Here is a 20,452-nt window from a genome sequence, read left to right on the forward strand (position 1 = left end):
GCCGGTGAGGGGCTAGGCTCAAAGCACACACAATGGTCCCAGGCTCGAGGATCCTGGCAGCTCCCCATGCCCATCTGTCATGATGGCACAGTGCCCCAGAAAGTTGGTTGGCCCCAGCCCCAGGGCATGAATGGTAGGTTCCAACAGGCAGCTTGAGATCCGCTCTGAATGCTATCTTTGCTCAAAGCTGAGTTTCTGGGGAGCCCCCAGCCCCCACATGGGCCTCATCATAGTTCATTGCTCAGCTGGACCAAATCCTAGGGCCCAGAGGACTTCTAAGCAGAGCTAGTCACAGGCTCCAGCCACTCTTCCACCACCCCTCTGTGGTTTTCAGAAATCCTCACACACCCAGGGCTGTGGGAGCAGTCACAGTCTCAAGCCCCAGTAGCTAGGCTTGGTGCTGAGCCTACCCTTATAACTGATCTCTGTGGGAGATAAGGCTCCCCCCACCCCCAGGATCCCAAAAGATCTACCTAAGTTCTCACAGCCTTAGACTGAACTCTTTGACAAGGAGAGCCAGAGAATAAACCTAGGAAGGGCTAGCAGGAGCTAGCCCTCAGATCCGAGCCAGTATGCATTACTCTAGGTTAGATTATGGACACAGATTCAAGTCTTGTGCTCCCTAAAGATGGGACTGGTGTTCACTTTGGGTTCTTCTGCACACAGCTCAGTACACAGAGCTGCCCAGGGATGACAGTGACAGCCAATGATGAGATCACATTCTACTGTGGACAGAGAGGTCATGTACCTTTGGACATCAGACACTGTCCCATCTCAGCAAATGGTACCCTACAGTGGGCAGAAATAGGATCCAAACCTAAGTGTCCTAAAGAGTCCTGTGGGACCCAGCTGTGCAGCTGCCTTGGTGGGTTTCAATTGTCTGATTATTCACTGACTAATTGATGGATCTGTTTTCGAATTTTTGGAGACTTTTTGATCAAAACGATGCAAGAAGTGCTTAATATTTTGGAGTTTTTGAATATGGAGTATTTGCACATGTATAATTGTAGATGGGACTCAAGTCTGCACACAAAATTCATTTGTATTTTGTGTACACAGTGAAGAAAATTTTAAAATACTTTTCTACCTAAAACATATCACTTCGAATTTTACTCTTGTGGCATCATGCTGGCTCACAGAAAGACCGAAGCCTTAGAGCTCTTCAGGTTTCATACTTTTAGATTAGAACTATGCAGTTTCTCCTGAGGGACTAAGGCAGTCGCGCGATCCTATATGATCTCCCCACACTCCACAAGCATGAAAGAAAGGCCTGAGCTTCCAGTGCACTGTCCCCTCCATGCAGCAGGTCACAGCCTTAGGCCTTTGCATGTCTTCATGCATCCGGCACATAGTAGTTGTTAGCAAACACTGAGGTCACACTGAGCGCTTATACGTACCATTAACTGACTGAATTAATTAGTCCCTGGACACCCAGGCTATGTTTGGGATGCGGACGACAGTTAACTCTGGACAGTGCTTATGGATTTGGTGAGGGAGGCTTTGTAGGCAACACTACCTTCAGACCCTCCACATTCCACAAGGAAGAAACTGTATTCCCCGGGTATCTGAAGCTCCAGGGTAGCAGGGCTGGGATTCAAAAGCAGGCTGGACTGCTATGCTAGGTTCTTCCTGCCCTAGTGAGAACACACTGACCTAGCTGGAAATTGACTGATACTAATCCCAAGAGTCCTGGCTTTTGAAAGCCTCAATCCTTGACAACAACAACCCAAGGCAGCAGGACCAGCCGTGCCCAGCAGGGTGAAATGTCTTTGCTAGCCTTGGAGAGGAGTGGCTCCAGGAGGCTAGCAGCCAGCTTGGCTCTCAGGCCCCTGGGCTCCTCATGAGTGACCAACTCCAGTGTTAGCAACAGATTTAAACTCCCAGGAGCCACTGGGGTGTTTTGTATCTCAATCCCATCCAAGACCAAACTGTGCCCCCCCCCCCCCTGTGTCGTAAGGTGCCAAGGGCTGGGCCATCTTTAAAGCCGAGTGGAGGAAGCCACACTATTCACAGAAAGTACAGCTACAGAGTCAAATGCTAAGCATATGCCTACAGCACTTTTACTTTTTAATTATTATTAGTTATAATTATCTGGCTGGATCTGACAGCAGCCGTACAAAGAAGAAAGGAAACCGGCTCCTCGATTACCCATGTTATCAAGACCAGGGGTTCTGACAGTAGCCTGAGCCCCTGTAGATGTATTCCACCCCTTCTCCCCTTGCTCAAAACATACAGTAAAATATATGCAAGAAAGCAAGGAATGAGCAGGAAGATGAAGGATGAGGGTGCAGGTGGATGGTAGGTGTGTGGATAGATGGGTTGGTTGATGGATTGGTGGTCCAGTGGGTGGATGCATGGAGAGAAGGAAGAGCTGTGAATAGATGAGTAAGAGGTAGGTGGATATTGGGTGGATAGACAGGCTAATGAATGAATGGGGGTAGATGGGTTGGTGGATGGACAATGAGTGAATAGATGAGTATGTGGTAAGTATATAGGATGAGTTGATGAGTGGCTGTGTGGAAGATGGGTAGGGGAATAGATATGTGGATGGATGGTGGGTAGATGGATGAGTGAGTAGATGGATGGATGGATGAATGGATGGATGGATGGATGGACAGATGGATGGATGGTTGGTAGGGATGAGTGAGTGGATGGTTGGATGGATGGTTGGTAGATAAGTGGATAGATGGGTGAGTAAGTAGATGGATGAATGGATGGATGGTAGGTGAATGGATGGATAAGTAAATGAATAAAGAGATGAATGAATAAGTAAATGAATAAATAGATGAATGAATAGATGGATGGAATGTTGGATGGTAGGTGGATAGATGGATGAGTGGGTGGATGGGTGGATGAGTGGGTAGATGGATAGATGATTGGACAGATGGGTGGTAGGTGAATAGATGTGAAAGTGGATGGATAGATAGATGAGATGTTGGATGGTAGGTAAATGGATGGGTGGATAGGTAGATGGGTAGGTGGGTGGATAGATGGGTGAGTGAAAGAATGGATAAATCTATAAATGAATGAGTGGGTAGATGGGTATGTGATGGGTAGATAAGTGTACAGGTAGATAGATAGAAGGAGAAAAGGAAGGAGGAAGAGAGGGATGAAGGGAGAGAAGAAGAAAAAGTGGATGAATGGGTGAGTGGATAAATGGATCTGTGGATGAATTAGTGGATAGGTAAATATGTGGTGGGCAGATAAAGGGATGGACAGGTAGATGATGGGTATACAGGAAGATGAGTGTGTGATGAGGGAATAAGAAGGGTGGAGGAATGGATGGATGGAGGGATGCTAGGAGGATTAATATATGGATAGACAGGTGGTAACCTACTGGAGAATGGATGGAGAGTAGGAGATGGGTAGGAAGATGACCAGAAAATGGGTTGATGGGTGGGTAGGTGGATGGCAGAAATCTTCATCCTTCAAAATCTCACATTTGCATGGGAAACTAGGAATATACAGGTTGTTTCTAACTCATATTTGTAGAGGGGTCTAAAACTAAACCAAGAACTGGAAAGGCCAGAGGGAGGATGAAGGAGAGCATCCCAGAGATGAGGCCACTTGAGCAGGGTTGAAGCAGAAGAAAGGCAGAGTGTTCCAACAGGAAGATGGGCTGTTGTTTCACACAGGCTGCCTCCACTTCTGGTCTGGGATGATGTGGTGGCTTGAATATGCCTGGCCCAGGGAGTGGGACTATTAGGGAGTTGGCATTGTTGAAAAAAGTGTGTCACTGTAGGGGTGGGCTTGGAGACCCTCCTCCTAGCTGCCTGGAAGCTAGTCTTCTCCTATTTTCCTTCAGAACAAGATGTAGAACTTTCAACTTATCTAGCACCATGTTCTCACCTTGATAACAATGGACTAAACCTCTAAACCTCTAAGCCAGCTCCAATTAAATGCTGTCCCTTACAATAGTTGCCTTGGTCATGGTATCTGTTCACAGCAAGGGCATCATAACTAAGACAGAAGTAATGCTAACCTTTTTTAACCTTATGATCCAATTGTTCAACCTGAACATTTTCTGCACAGATAGACACACACACATAGACACACAGATACACACACACACACACTCTACCTCTATCACAGTACAGTTCATGAGTTTACTGACTTACTATATCTCCCGTAGAATGTTACCTGTGAGAATGAAGTCATTAAGGGCCTGTGTCTCAGCTTCATCTGAGGTCCCTGAAATGTCACCAGGTTGTGAGTGTGTGATACATGAATAATGAGAATGGGGGAGAGACTGGGAAAGAAAGATCCCCACAAAACTCAGACCACACCCCTGGCTCACAGGCACCTCCTCCTGGCTGGGCACCAGGATCCAGCCTGGTAGGGCCGGGCTCTCACCATCAGAAATACTCCGGGTTGCTTGTTAGAGCACCAGCTCTGTTTTTAATCAATTGTAATCATTTAGCTGGAAGCGGCATGATTAGGCACACACAAGCAAACAGCGTGAAATAATCCTTTAAACAGGCCTGCTCAGTGCTGTGCTGGCCGCTTGGCCGCCGCGGGCCAGCTCAGAATCTGAATCACTTCCTGCAGCCGCCACCCCACCCCCGCTTTGTCACTCAGGACCTGAGAGTCCAGGACTCGAGCAGGTCCACAGTTCTCCCCTGCCCAGACCACCAAGGAGAAGTGTTGGTGCCTATGTGAACACCTGTGTGAATACCTGTGTGCCCATGTGCACGAGTGCACATGTCAGGAGCTTGCAAGTGCTCCAGCAGGCTCTCCTCATCAGCTCAGAGAGTTACTTAGGAGGAAAAGGACAGTTGCAGCTCCAGGGATTCACCCCTACTGTGACATTACCACACGAATCCTGGGCACCATAACAAGTTGGAAAAGCAGCATCAGGAAGCAGGAGATCCCTGGATTCACCATGGCTGGAGCTATCTCCTCTTCTCTGCAGCCCAGCCTCAACAGAACCCACCCTGTGGTTCCTCTGCAGGCCCCCAGCCAGTGCCTGCCAGGCCAGCGATAGCTCTTCCACCCGGCTCACCTAGGAGCACTTTCTTTTCCTCCCCTGTTACTGCCACTCCTGCTACCTGCTTGGCCCAACTACTAAAATAGTTTCTGGGTCCCCTGACAACAAGGCTTTTTATAGCTCAGCACTGCAGGCCTCATTTAAATCTATTAGCTCATATAAATGGCAATTTATTTAAACTTTGGAGGGTTTCTGTTTGCCTCAGTGGCAAAGACGATTTGGTTTTGCGTGGGGCTCTGGCTCTCTGTCATTTACTTGTGACCTCAGACAAACTGCCCTCCCCAGCTCCGCTCCTCTCAGAGCCTCAGTTTCCCTTTCTGTACACAGAGATGGAGCAACCGTCTCAAGGCTGTGCTCAGATGAACTATACCAATCGAGAGAAGCAGGGTGGGGTCTTGGCGGAAATGAAGCAAGAGAATGTCAGCTCTGTTGTTCACTCCACTGTAGGGATGCGCCCACCATCAGAGCCCAGCCCTGGAGGCTTAGGTAGTGTGCCGGCCCAGGCGACCCTGGGTGAAGAGCAGAAGGCAGAGAAAGCCTAAAGAGAGAGAAGGGCATGCCATCCATACTCGGTTGGTGGACACAGAGGTGCCCAAGGGGGTGGGGAGACAGCTGGGCTGGGCAAAGCAGAGTCTGCCACCCCTTCCTTTAGGTTGGCTTACCCTGGCAAGGGGCCGACAGGGCCCCAGGCCTTCATCTGCTGAGGCCTGAGGCTGAAAAACACAAGGCCAACTGCTCTGGCATTTTCCAAGTGTCTAATTCCCTTATCTTATCTCCATCCTGCCCTCCTGAACCAGGGAAAAGGCCAGGGTCACAGGAAACAGAGGTAGGAGGGGGGCTGGGGCCATGTTCTTCCCAACTCATCTCAGCATTTCCCTTCAAGTCCCAGCATGGCTGTCTGGTGCCTAGAACATCCAGGCCAGCATGGTTGCCTCAGATGGAAGTTCTCTGGGTACGGCTTTGTTGTTCCAGCTCAGAAAATAAAACTCGTAGAGGGAAGGGACTTTATAAACCCGTAAGATTCTCCAATAGCTTTAAAGGAAACTGCAGAAAACAACGGCTGTACCATTTTCCACATGTTCATTTCCTGAGCCCACAATGTGCCAGGGGCCTTTCTGGCATTTCTGTGGAGAAGGACCAGACTCCCTGGCTGCAGATAAGGAAGCCAACAGGAAAGGACAGGACAGTTGCAGAGAAGATGGAGCCCCACCACATCGTTTAAGTGACGCTTGGCTTCTGGAGATAGGACCCCAAGAACCCAATGTCATCTACTTATGGCTTCCAGAAGCTATGGACATCACTACAGTTCCAGTCCCCTGAACACTTTAGCTCTCCATAGAGAAGGGAATCAGGGGTAGCCATGATTAAACTCCATGCCTTCTCCCAAGCATGCTGGGAAGCCCCTTCACCCCAGAGTTGCAAACACTTGGGGACAATAGACTTCTGGAAACTCCCTGAGGTCAGCCTGGGTTCCCAATCCCAGCATGCTGCCTGAGGACACAGGTGCCCAGTGTGTGCCTGAGTGTCGGGGACTGTGGAGGAGGTCTGACAAGCCCTGCTTGGTCCCACTTGTTCTGGCCCACCTGCAAACACTGACACTATGATCTGCTTTCTGTACTGAAATGTTTTTGCTTTTCCTAAAGTGTCATGTCAGAATAGACATGGTGGGTCCTTTGGAGTCTAACCTCTTCTGCTTGGCATGAGAGATCCTTCTGGGTCCTTTCAGCACCCACTGATCAGCCAGTGTCACCCACTCATGAGGAGTGACTGGGAGCTTCCCCTGTGGGGCCACAGCCAACACAGGCACGTGGGGTCTCAGCTCCCCTCTCTCTGTACAAAAGCCCTAGGGGATTATGGGGGAATGGTAGCTGTGCGTTGAACTTTCTTTTTGTCATGTGGCTCCACAGGATGCCAGAGTTCCAGGCTTTCAGTACCCTGGCCCCAGACAGGTTCCCAGCTTCCTGTGTTTGCCTAGCTTTAGTGCTGTGGATGGCGTGGTTCTGTGGCTTTCTCTGCTCCTTTCTGTCCCGACTGACATTCACTTTCTTTGGGAGGCATGCCTGTTAAAAGTTTCTGCTCATTTAATTGAGTTTTAAAATTCACTACACATTTACACAAGCCTTTATTGGACATGTGATGGGCGGGAACCTCTTCCCTGCTGGTTCACTCAATAAGTGTCTTCCCAAAGCATAGTTCCAAAATTTGGAGTTACGATGTAAACAACCTTCCCTCCTGCTTGAGTTCCTACCACAATGGAAATCAAGCTGAATCTCTCCGGCCCTACAGATGTTGCAGAGATCCGTGTTCCATCTGCTTCTTCCTGCCAGCCAGTTCCTGCCCTCTGCTCCGGCTGTGTTCTGCCTACTCTTGCCCTGGCTATACACCTACTCATGCTGGCCACAGACTCTTCCCACACACGGCTCTCGGCAGCTCACTAGCTAAGCTTTAGCTCTAGACTAGGTACTACGTGTACACTGGCCCTGTATACACAAGCACCAAATGAGCAACAAATTTAGTTCCAGCTCAGGATCTCAGTTGTGCCTAAACTCATACCGTTTACCCAGGTTCCCTTGACTTAATCTCACAGAACGAGCTGAACTCAGGTTCAAATAAGGCTTGCACCTCCCTCGTCCCGGCAACTATACCCTGTTACTGCCTCCGGTCTTTAGAGGCAGGCACAGAACAGGCCTGCAGGCTTCCAATATAGTCAACCTTCTATTCCACAGCAGAACTTGGGAGAGGCAGAATAAACTCAATCCTAGACCCTCTTAGGTCACAGTGCATGTGCCCACGAACACTAGCTTTGTCGAGCTTCCCGACTCCACATCATATGACACATGGTGGTTAAGGTAGTTAAAGCCATTAAGGCCCACCAAGGGCAGGCACCCTGGCTGACCTCACTGCCCTTCCGTGGCACCCAGGAGAAACCTCAGCCTTGTTTTCTTCACGCAAATAAGACAATCTAGACCAGCTTCAATTAATGGCAGTGAAATCGTGGGGCCAGAAAACCCTCCTCAAACCCAGAAAATTGCTATTCAAGTTACTTAACAAAAGCCATTATTTGCATAGATTTAGTGGTGTTACACTTCCCATTTAAATGGTCTATAATTAAAATAATTAATCACAGAAAATAGTGGCTGGTTAAGGCTATAATTTAGTGAGGTTCTTTCACTTGAGAATCCCCTTCAAAGGTTATCGGGGTGACCAGGAAACTAGTGGCTTCTAGGGTTTTCCCCTTTGGTGGAAATGAGTCCCAGGGCCTGTGCATGCTAGGAAGCTCCACCACTGAGCTACACCCTCAGCCTTTAAGCTCCTTTTATTTTAAGGCAAAGTCTAAGTTGACTGGGCTTGAACTTTTGATCTTCCTACCTCAGCCTTGTGAATAGCAGGATTTCAGGCTTGGTTACTCTTGGGTGGTCCATAGCCCAAGGTTATGCAGAGGCAAAGAGAGGCATAGTGTCTTACCCGAGTTTCTCAATACTGGTACATTCAGGGAGCCAAGCAGTCCCCATGATGTCTTCCTCATGTCAGAGAAACAGGAACAGAGTGTCTCTTCTTTCAGAGAGAAACTTGTTTGTTATGTATCTCCCCCCCACACACTGTGTGTATGTGTGTGTGTGTGTGTGTGTGTGTGTGTGTTTAAGGGGGGGCATGCATGTGATGCATGTTCATGTGTAAAGGTCAGAGGACAAATCTGGGCTCTGTTCTCACCTTCCACACTGAGACAGGGTCTCTTCATTGAGTGTTGTTGCATATGCCAGGCTAGCCCTCCCCTGAGCTTCCAGGGTTTCTCTCATCTCACAGTAGAGGCCACAGGATCACAGGTGTGCACTTTAGCACTTGGCTTTACAAGAGTTTGGGGACTGTAACTCAGAGCTTCAAGAATATGCAGCAAGCACTTTACCCACTGACCCACATCTCCCAAACCCTCAGGGTGAAATCTTAAAGCCAACAAGAAGAAACCAGTTGTTCCCCGTCACGGTGTCCCAGACAATGGAAAAGGACAAAGCCAGGAGTGAAAAAGGTAGTGTGTAAGGAAACTGGATGAATGCACCAACAGTGGTTTATATACACTCAGGTGTTTTTAAGCAGCCTGTCCTGTTGGTTAATCCCTCAGGAGATGCTGGACTACTCTGACTGATGATGGGTCACACAAGTAGGGCAGGTAGAATAGTAGAGGCTGGGAAAGCTGCATGTGGGAGAAAGGCCATGTGCCACCAGGCAGGCAAGGCAGCTCCCCAGACTGCCCAATGTGAGCTGGTTAGCATCTCTGGTCCCCAGGTACTGGCTCCTTACTGTCCTCAGCACAGAGACTCAGGGTATAGACCCACTGGTACCCTGGTCCCCCACTTATGATGCTCTCTTGGGGGAGCCTCTCCCTGGCCTATTCTTTTTAACTGGATGTTTAACCAATCAGGGGAGGGAATGAAGGCCATGAGCAATGTAAGGATATATAGGAATGAAAGGACCTGTCAAAAAGAAAAGAATCCTCCAAGGCCTGGTCACTCAGTCAGAGCTGAGCTCAAAATCAGGACCCAGCCAGCAGATGGCAGATCCTCTTCTGCATCCTTCCTGGATCTATTTTCAGCAACTATGGAGATGGAGTGAGCTAAAGCCTCCAGAAGGTCCAGCCTGCCCTGCACCAGGCACTACTATGGGCCTGGAAAGTGATGGGTGACTGTCAGCCTCATGCTGGCTGGGCAGGTCACTGGGTGTAGGCACAGCACTGCCCGGTGTGAGGTGAGGGCAACCCTGCAGGTTGATGAATCCTGTGAAGATACACCATGTATGTGTGTGAATCTTGCCACATGCCAGCTGCCCTCTGCTTTCTGGCAGAGGGTAGGGTAGGGGTACAACAGACACCAAGGCTCCTTCCCACCCAAGCGTGGAGGGACCGGCATGTGGCTTGCCCTAAGGACCCAGTGTGGGAGAAGCTGACTGCAACTCTTCCCTGTGGAAGCTGGAAGAGCTGATGCACTCAGCCCTCCTCCCTCCCTGCTCCTTCTCCCTGCATGGTGACCATGGAAACATAGATGGGCATGGACCCTGTGTGGGCACAGGTCACCGAATAGCATGAACCCTGCCTGGATCTGCCACATGAACGACAACCAAGCCTTTATTCCTGGCTATGGTAATCTGGAGAACATGGCTACTGCACCCCCCACTCCCACTGCTGCTGGTGCTTGTGGCTCCCCAGTGGGCAGCGCTTCTGAGCATCTATGTGGCTTGTTGCCAGTATCCGGGAGTGTGGTCTCTGGGACTGCAGTGTGTGTGCCTGCCATCCCTCTTGTGAATGCACTGCCAGTGTCAATGACGGTGGATGGGTGGAGGAACTCTCCCTTACACAGTGATGCCATTACAAGGTGTGAGCTTTGTGCGAGCATGAGGGGTGTTTCCAGTGGGCATGGGAACTCTTCACTGTTAACAAGAATTTCCTGGAGAAATCAGTCCCGCAGAAAGCTCTGGATCCAGATCCAGATCTTCAGAAAGTCAGTACCCCAGTAAGGAGAGAAAGCCCCAGGGGACTCAAGGGCAGGGCTTCGGATGTTTAACCAGCAGTCCCCTGCATGAGCATCCCTTGGGAGGATCAAGAAAACTGATGGAGACACCCTGTGTCTACCTGAGGGCCACACTGACCTCAGTACTGACTGCCCTTCCTCTGAGCTGGAACCAATAGACATCACTACATCTTATATCCCATCTTAGATTATCTGGGAAGAGATGGATTCCGGCTCTAGTCACAAAGCCAAACCCAGCCAAATACTACCAGGTGATCTGCGTGGGGAGCAGAAGGAAGGAACGGATCCATTAGGGACCAGGATGGGTGTGAGTTGGAGGCTCCTGCTCAAAGCTCGGCCCCCTACTGTAGGCTTTCCCAGGAGTGCGTACACTCAGGCCAGTACACACTATGCCAGCCAGCCGAGAGTGTAGCCCCTGGCGCACAGGGGCTGGCATACTCACCTGCAACTCTGTCTGGAAGAAAAACTTCTGTGGGCACTGTGAGCAGTCATAGATTTTGTCCTCCTGCCCATGCACGGCGAATATATGCTGTTGCAGCTTGTTGGCCTGGACAAAGACTGTACACACAGACAGGGCAGTTAGAGGACAGCCCAGCACAGCCTCACCACTTCTCCCAAGTAGGGTTCACTCAGGCACAGGCGTGGCTGGCCAAGGACTGATGCTGGAAGTCCTTATCAGAAGATCCTGAACTAGATAAACTAAGCTCTGCCCCATCATAGCTGTGCAAGCTTGGGACAAACAGTTAAACTCTCTGGGCTCTGTATCTTCCTTTAAACACTGCGGTTCGTTATAGTAAACACCTCACTGGATGTCTAGGGGAATCAGAAGGGTTAATATAGGCAAGGTGTTTTTTAAAACATGAAGAAGTGGTTAAGCATGTACCCTCCACTAGTCAAATGCCTTCACACTGCAAGGTAGTCAGTCATTGCTGCTACCCCATCTGACAGAAGAAAATCAACATTAAATGACTTGCCCAAGATCCCACTGCAAGTGGGTTGCAGAGTTGAGACTGGAATTAGGTCAGCACAGCGCAGTGCCTGGTACCAAGAGGTTAGTCAATGACATGAATCACTGCTCCTGTCGTCAGGGTTACTGTCTGCATCCTTGCATGTGATGCTAACAGATGGGCAGGGAGGGGATCCTGAATTGGGGGGGGGGGGGGGGGAGGACCAGGGTGTTTCAGGAAGGCTGGGACCCCAGAGACATGTGAATACACATGTGTGTCATGAGCAGGTCATAGCACTGGCTTCTTTTCCCCATGAAAGCAGTCCCCATGGTAGCCCAGCCCTGGGCACACCCAGGAGGTGACCCAAAGCAGCTGTGTGTCTGGGAGGCAAGCACTTCAGAGATAGTCTCCTGCCAGGCACCCTCCCTGGGGTGGGCTTCACACAGAGGTAGACAGCAGATGTCGGGAAGGCCGGGAGAGCCCAGCTCCCTGTGCACACCGGCTGCCATCTGGGCAGCAGGAGGGGGCCAGCAAAGCCCCCGAGATATGCCTCGGGCTGGGACAGCCACTCACTTGCTGGGGCTGGCAGCCAGCCTGGGGGCTGGAGACCTGGCCAATAAAGCTGCCCTCGAGCTGCTCGGCTGATGCCTGGCTGGGACAGGGAGCTCAAAGGCTGGAAGTAGGTAGGGTGAGGGGAATGCACGGAGCAGGGCCACGGATTCACGGCTCCATGGAGCACGGAGGAACCCAGGAAGGGCAGACTGCAACAGAGAAGCTGAGGCAGGAGTGAACATGTGCTCAGCCACAACAGGAGACGGGACAGAAAAAGTGTCACCCAAGGTGCCCAAAAAAGGGAAAGGCAGTCTATGGGACAGCTCTGCATGCCAGGAGACAGAGTTCCAAAGGAGATGGGGACTGAGGGGCAGGGCTCTAGCCATGATACAGGGCAGGCCCCTCCCACCCACCCCCGATGAATTTTTGCCATGCCCACATGGGTACCATACCTGTGAAGCATACAGGGCACTTGAAAGTACCGCCCATGCCCTCGAAGCTGTGTTCAATGAGGTGGCAAAGAAGCTTGGCTGGGGAGTCGAACATCTGGTTACACAGCTTACACTCATGGTTAATGCCTTCCTCTGCAAGAGAAAGGGACAACTTCAGTGAAGCTCACACAGGAACAATCAGAGCTAAGAACCCCTGTATCAGTCTCAGGACACCCCACACCATCCCTAGGGATACCCCACACCAGCTGCGAGTCACCCTGCACCAGGGCATCGCTGATCACAGGAATTGAAGCGGATGCAGGGAACCACAGACAGAAGTCATATCTCTGCTCTCTATCAGAGATAGGCCCTGACTCTGTAGCAGCCAGATTTGGGTCTAGATGTAGGTTTCTGAAATGTTGGCCATGGTTTCTCCTTCTGGTCACAAGCTATGTTCAACAGCTTGAGTTCTGAGAGCCCCTGGAAAGAGGGCCATACTGTGCACTAGATGGCTAAAAGGAGTAGCCAGGCCCTTTAAAATCTGATTGAATATTCACGGAGTGTGTGATATGCCAGGGATTGGCCTAGATGAACTAGGCATCCTTTAAAGAAGGTTAATGTCTTTCCCTCACTCCAGGGGGAGGGGGAAGAGGACAACATAGAGCTACAGTTTGTGAGTTGGGTGTGAGGGCTGCTCCAGATGGGAGTGGCCAGAGAAGGACGGGGTGGGAGAAGGTGTATAAGTAGCTTGGTAAGACCCTAGAAGAAGTTGCAGGAAGCAAACTGTCTCTTGTGGCAACATTTGCCTAAGCTGTGAGTCACAAAGATGGGCAGACTCCTTGCTCAGCTTCCTACCAGAACAAAAGTTCCCATTTGGGAACTGCTTCAACACCCAAGCCTTCACTCAGTGCTGTCCAGAGAGAAGAATGAACCAAGGATCATCTATGCCTTGCTGCATTTGAACTGAGGCCCAACAACCTTGCCCAGAATCAAGATCTGGGTTCAAATTTTGCCACCCTCCCGCCAAGCTGTACATTGTATAACGTATAGACATTCTAAGCCAATGCTCCTCTACTGTGACAGATGGGGAGCTCAGTGCTTTCTGCCCATGGTCAGAGAAGGTGTGGACACTCCCTGAGAAGGATCATAGCCAGAGTAGATGTCCTCTCTCAGAGGCATTTGGTATCATCCCTTCCTCTTATGGTCAAGATGTGAATTAATGAGTTAATTCATATAAAGCTGCACACAGCACACAGCAAGTGCTCAATTAGTGTTTACTGCTGTGCGTGGCTGTTTTGGCAAAAATGCAATCTGGGACAGCCAAGGACACAGCCCTCCCTCGGCTCCCCAGGGAAGTGGGCTCACCAAAGGTGCCAGGTGCTCTGATTTGCCCTCAAAAGCAAGAATTAGGTAGCAGAGGGGCTCTGCTGGTGGTAAGCCATAGACACAGATGGGATGAGCCTCCTGGCGAGTCCCTGGGTCCCCAGGCCCTGGCAGGAATGCTGGGACAGCAGGCTCTCATTCCCCTGGCCCAGCTCATCCCCCACACTTCAGGCACCCCCCCACCCCTGCTAAACTGCTCACTCTATGTGCAGGTGGGCCTGCCCCACATAGCCCAGTGGCTGGAATCTGCTGGGTTTTTGTCATGTCCCCAGAGCCCCAGCAACTAGGCCACGTGCACCCGGCAGAAATGCGGGCAGATCTTCTCTCTTCACTGGTGGAAAAGAGACTCATTGACAAGTTTGGGGACATGGGGCAGGCTCAGCACACTTGCCACAAAGGTCCCCCCCACACACACACCTCCTCCACTTCCCATGGGAGATGCTAATTGTAATTAGAGATGACTTCTAGTGTGGGGGCTGCCTCTCAAGACCTCTCCCCAACATGGCCCCAATTCCTCCCCACTACACCAACAATGCTTCTCAGAGCCTGGTTCGTGGCATGAATGAACGCACGCAGGACTGGATGAGAACCACCCTTCTGTGTGGCTTTCCTAAGGCAATGAGGATGCTCTGTTTGCAACTGAGGCAAGGGTGGAAGCGACAGCTGTGAGAGATTTCTACAGAGGTTTTCTCCAGCAGTACCGCTCACTAGGAAATGGGATTTTCAGGAAGAAGAAACGGGTTCAGAGAATGAGGTCACTTGCTAAGATCGGGGTGTTGCTCTGTGCAGGATACAAAGCCCAATCGCATGTGTGTGGCTCACACCCACCCCCACCTCGCCCACAGGCAGCCTCTCAATGCTCCAGAATCCATGACTTTTCAGGCCCAGCACCACCGCCCGCTGCAGGCGGGCAAGGATGCTGTCTTGCTGTCTTGCAGCTCCCAAAGCACAGGCCGCCTATAGTGGGGCTTCTCAGAAGCAGTCCTGAGAAGAGATGTCCAGCTGGGGCTCTGCCGCTGTTTGGCTAGAGCTGGCTCGGGCGGTTGGGCGGGCGGCAGGGATGAGGAATGGCTGGCTGCTCTGCCTCCAAACAGCCTTTCAGCACTTGGCTGTGAACAGGGCTGGGCTGTCTGATATACAAACACCGAGAGGACAAAGAAGGCTCCTGCAACTTATAAATCAGAGAAATCATGTCTGACAGTCACTTTCCGATCCATGAGCACCGAGCAATTCATCAGCTGCTCCCCCCTGATTCACAGAGGCAGCTCCGCCCAGCACCCGTGATCATAAATATGTGCACAGTCAGGCGGCCCTGAGCCGCCAGCCGCTTGCGGGGGCCTAAACGGCTGACAAATCACAGCCCAAACCTGTGTCAAAGTGAGGTTCCGGGCTAATTAGATCAAAAGCCCAGCAGACAGACAACTGCCTGTCTGGGACCCTTTCCTCTATCTCCCCCAAGTGCTTAAAAGAGTCAGGCCTGGGGAACGGGTGGGGGGGGGATGTAAGACACAGAAAGTCCAAGTCTGAGGGGACAACAAAGGGCCTGGGGGTTCCTGCAGACTAGGAATGTCTTTCCCTCAGCTTGGCCTTTGATTCTCCGCCTTCACAGATCGGGCTCCTCCTTAGGGCAGGGTGGGCTGCACTCCCTGGGGTACCCATCAAGTGCACCTCCGCCTAGAAAGGCAGCCCGGAAATAGGGGAGGGCCAGGAGGCAGTGAGGGACTGTCCTAGTTAGTGTGACAAACGTTGCTGGCTGGCGTGTGTGGTGCATGTGAGCCACCAGCAGCAAGCCCAGTACACCCCGCCACCACTGCTTCTCACCCCGAGGTTCCAACAGCCTCTCCTGTCCCAAGGCAGCAGCATCCTCTGAGAATCACTTTTCTGAATTATATAAGATTGCACAGTGCTTGCCACACCTCGGAGCAGAATGACAAAGCTGTCTGGGAGCTCCCCGGCCTCTCCGCCCCAGTGTGGGAGCTGGGGGACTTGTGAGTTAAGACTCACGATCCTTTCTATTCTTTTTTTTTTTTTTTTCATAGCACATGACAGGCATCCATAAGAGAGACCCGCACACCTCAAGTGAGTTACACAGCCCAGCTCGTTTGTAAAGTAAAATGCAGATCTTGCCCTGAAATTCAGATCTGCCTCCTGCTCCCTGTGAGTCATGCTGGCCCAGGGAATCTATTGATTTAGTGCAATTTTTTAAAAAAGTGAAAACAAGCCTGGCATGGTAGAATACACCTGGGTCCCAGCTCTCTGGAGGACTGCTTATGAGGTCAAGGCTACCCTGGGTTACATACTGAGTTCAAGGCCATCAAGTGCTACATATCAAGAGCCTGTCTCTAAGACATACATACATATATACATACATACATACATACAAACAAATAAAGTCACAATGTGCTCACCACTCAAACCAGCAAGCATGAAGCTTCCAGATCCCCTGTTTTTCTTTTTCCCTTCCTCTGCTCTGGAATAATAAGTGTTAATTTTACACTACATTTCTTAAAAAAAAAAAAAAAAGAATGTGCTTTTGCTTGAAACCAAGTCAGCTCACTGGAACCTTTCAGGCTGAAACTGTGTCACCCAAAAGAAGAGCTGAGGGCTTTGTGGAAGAGCATCGTGCCGAGATGATAGCTCCCTGTAATGTCCTCCGAACGACTTTTGTCTCCAAAAGCATTTGATCCCTGGCAGACACACACTTATTTCCATACGGGTCTTGGGGGAAGCTAGGGGGAGAGAGAGCTGATTCAGAACTCTGAAGGTGAGACTCCAGTGGGTCCTGCTGATGTCAAAGGCGGGCCAAGCACACACTCAGAGGCCATAATTTGCTGCCTGGGAGGGAGAAGCAGCAGGCTGTGGAGGAGTGGACAGGGCATTGTTCTGAGCGGACAGCTCCAGACATATTGCCTGATGTGAATCTGATGGTAAAGACTCCATTGGGGAAGCTACTCCTTTATCATTAATGTGTGTCCCTCTCTACCAAGGGGAACGGTGACTGCTACTAAGTGACTAGTTGTGACAGGAAGCACAACTAGTTACTTATATCAGGAAGCGATGATAAAGGACATCTGAGTCACTTGGTTTTAGGACACCAGGACCAGCATCATTTGCTGTACACATTTGTGTAATTCACTTAACCCCTTTGTGCTTATGTGCTAGACATTGGAAAGGATAATCGTGGCTTTTGCAGGGCTGGCAAGCAGACTGGTTTTGCCACAGGACTTCTGCCTTCACTGAAGCTCTTCCCTGATGTCCCTAACTTCCTCTTCTCGTTGCCCTCAGGTAGACCTCCTTGAAGATGTCTCAGGGGGTACCTCCCACTAAATCGAGACAGCCTTTCCTGCCTGTATAATCCTTGGGGGCGCTCACTACCACCACCACAAGGATAGATGGCTGGACGCTTCGTCACAGGGTACAGGGTGGTTCCTGAACAACTTGCTCTGACACAGGTCAGCAAGAAACAATTCAGACAGTGCCTGGACCACCAGGTACGGTGCTGGGAAACACTGTCACATGTCTAGGGGCACTCACAGCCACATTTATCTCAGATTTAACCTTTGAATCCTCTCAGAACCACAGCCATTTCTTGGCTCCCTCAACTGACCCAAGAGGAGAGGGGACTTGAGGAAGGTGGTCCCTGCAAGGACTACATAGGGCATGCATCCTTCTTCCTTTTGAAGCCCACTAGCCTTAGAAAACATAAGATGACGATACAAGACAGGAACAGAGATAGTAAAATACCCCAGGTTCCTGAATTTTTTTTTTTTTTGGGGGGGGGTAGTAAGCTGACAGAGACACTCAGACCCCAGGCCAAGCAAAGGCCTAAAACCCTCCAGTGCCTAGGACAGCCAAAGGAGTGTCATGTCACCAAGGATAGCACAAGCATGTCCAAGTATAACCATGAATCACTAAAATAGGAGCATCCTCAGAACTCTCACTGGAGGAGGGTGCCAGGCCTTTGGGGACACTTACAAGGAGGGTTGAGTAGGGCAGATAGAAGGGAGAAGACACTGTTACCACTACTTTCCACGTTTGAGTTAGATGGGCTCCTTTCTAGCACTAAGCTTGGCAAGAGGACTGGGGACTTTTCTGAGTGAAGGAAGAAGAGTGACATCGGGAATGGTGCCAGACTGTGACATCATCCTTGGGACAGAGTTGCTACACATGGAGGAAATGCACGGGAATGTGGTCCTTAATGCCATTACTTACCCGACAGCCCTGTCGCTTACTACACAGTGTGAGGCATGAGCCTACAGCCTGAGCCTACAGCCTGCCCCAAACAACAGGTCAAGAAAAGGCCTTGGAGTCCACAGCCCAGACCCAGACACCCCCCAAACCTCCACTCATGGAGATAAGGGAGGAAAGGGTGTCTCAGTCCAGCAAGCAACTGAGGAGGTAAGAGATTGTGTAGTGAGAAGACCCAGGAGAGGACACCCTCCCCCACACTTCCCAACAAACAGCAACTAGACTCAGAACAGGAAACAGGAAGTGGCTAGTGGGAGCCAGTCCTTTGTTGCCAGCCAGGAACAAAGAAAGACCCCTGGGCAGAAGACCAGAGGGCAAGGGGCTGCAAACGCAGCTCTGGAAGTGGGTGTGGGGCTGCAGAGAGGACAAAGGTCAAAGGAAAGCTCTAAGAAGTCTACAGGAGGTCCTCATAGGAGGCAGAACAGCACACAGGCAGAGAGGTGAACTGGACCTGGGCAGCCCCTAGTCCACACTCCCCGTGTGTGCCTCTCCGACTAGCACAGCTTCAGACACAAAGCAAAGATGTTGTTTTCAAAGTGCCCTGCTGCTTATATGGCCAAAGGACTACTAACCTGACCACAAGACAGACACAGCTCTCGAAAGGACAAGAAGTTATCTAAAGTTATGTTTGCCCACACCAGCTAATGTGGGGAACCATTTCCTGCAGGCAGAGATTCTGGAAACCCCATGCACAGGTGACCACAGATCCCCAAGCCTTCGCTACCACCAATGCCCTGCAGCAATGCTTGGTGCAGTGTGCCCCTTGACACTCCATACTAGTCAGAAAGGCTCAGTGGCTACTTCAAGGCCCCACTACAACTGCCACCCCCATCCCACCTTGGGTTCACAGTTTCCTAATTAATTTTGAAAGATGGGCTCTACCCCAGAGGCACCTTCCCATCATCACACAGTGGTTCCCCTCCTTCTCCCCCCCCTTGATGTTTTGGGGGAGCTATAAATGAGCTCTGGCAGCCTGAAATGGGGCCCCACAGGGACCCAGAGCCTCTTCAAAACAGAGCCCTGACAATTAGGCAGTCTGAGTTTTGAAAGGCCTGGGATTGATGGCGTGGACAGTAAAAATATCACCTGGGGAGGTGGGTGTAGTCCTTGGAGGGTTGCCTGAGGTCAGTTGCTATGGTAACGGAGAATGAGCTCAACCTTGTAACTGACCCTTATCTTTTTTTGATCTGTGGGCCACTTGGGGCCAAGGCTTGAAATCAACTGGAAAATAATCCGGTCACATATCAGAAGGAAAACTATTTATACTTATTTACCCAGGTACCCACTGACACACACCCCCCATTCCCGTAGATAGGGAGGCTGGGTCTATAATGCGCTGATGACGCAGCAGCAATACCCATGGAGGCTCCGTGATGCGGGAAGAAGGAATGTAGCCATTGTCAGGAAACTGTCATCCTCCCCCAACAGTTCCTTGCTTTCTCCTAGACCACCTTAGGCTTTCCAGCCTCCATCTGTCTAGCCAACACCACTAAGCAGGTGGGCTCTGCAGATGCTCCTATTGTGTCTGCTGTGGGAGAGCACTGTGTAAGCTTGGAAGGGTCCCTTCCCCACTCCATCCTGTACCAGAAGATTGCTCTAGGCTGTGAGGCTCAGGAGCCAGGCAGTGTTTGCTTCTTCATAACTGAGGCCAGCACGGTGGCTGGGTTGGTGGAGGAATGTCGCACACTGACTAAACTGGCTGGCTTGGTTACCGACACTCTCACCTCCTGAAATTCCAAAGCAAGATCATTCACATGGCCAATCCCAACTCCAGGATCTTATTCTTCTAAATTACAAGTACTTCGCTTTTATCTCCTCCAAAACTGAAATCCAAAGACTCCGGGTGGTTCTATTGACTGAGTGCTCCGAGGAGCCATGCCAGGGGTCATATCTCAGCCAGAGGTCAGCAAAACCAGAGTGATTCCAGGTAGGCATCACTGTAGAATTCCTGTCAGTCAGTGGGACAGCCCACCATTTCACCTGACATGCGCCTCTTCAAAGAAGAGTCGGAGGTTGTCCAACCCAAAGGCCCGTCCCGGCTCTGTTGCAGACTGTGGGGTAATGGCTAACCAAGGACCGTCTGAAGGTGAAATGTGAATGAAAGAAGTCAGCCTCCTACGGCTGCATGAAAGTGAGAGGTGACGAGGAGAGGCTGACAGACCAACCTCTAGCAGTGCTGTTCTGTGCTCAGAATCTGGTACCTCTGAGTACACACGGTGGTGGGATTAATCAGAACAACAGAACCCTGATCACCTTCCCGAAAAGCCCTGTACCTCTCATGCTTCCCTGCCGCCGCCACCACCCAACACATGCTTGAATTGCCCTTGGACTGCAGTAGGCAGATGGCGAGCACTGGACCTCTGTCATACCATTAAACATGTCAGC

At 50.8% G+C, this 20,452-nt stretch overlaps 1 protein-coding gene across 3 annotated transcripts in view; it reads right to left on the minus strand.

Moving 5' to 3' along the window:
• Positions 1 to 20,452, minus strand: part of ZNF423 (zinc finger protein 423) — a 286,423-nt gene that overhangs the window by 13,077 nt on the left and 252,894 nt on the right. For all 3 annotated transcript variants that reach the window (XM_080937369.1, XM_080937371.1, XM_080937370.1), the window contains 2 exons: positions 12,458 to 12,589; positions 10,949 to 11,064 (listed from right to left, as the gene is read on the minus strand). In XM_080937369.1, coding sequence (XP_080793495.1) covers positions 10,949 to 11,064; positions 12,458 to 12,589 — 248 coding nt within the window. The remainder of the gene's footprint in view (positions 1 to 10,948; positions 11,065 to 12,457; positions 12,590 to 20,452) is intronic.

This window comes from Micromys minutus, assembly GCF_963924665.1.
Source record: "Micromys minutus genome assembly, chromosome: 24".
Classification (NCBI taxonomy): domain Eukaryota; kingdom Metazoa; phylum Chordata; class Mammalia; order Rodentia; family Muridae; genus Micromys; species Micromys minutus.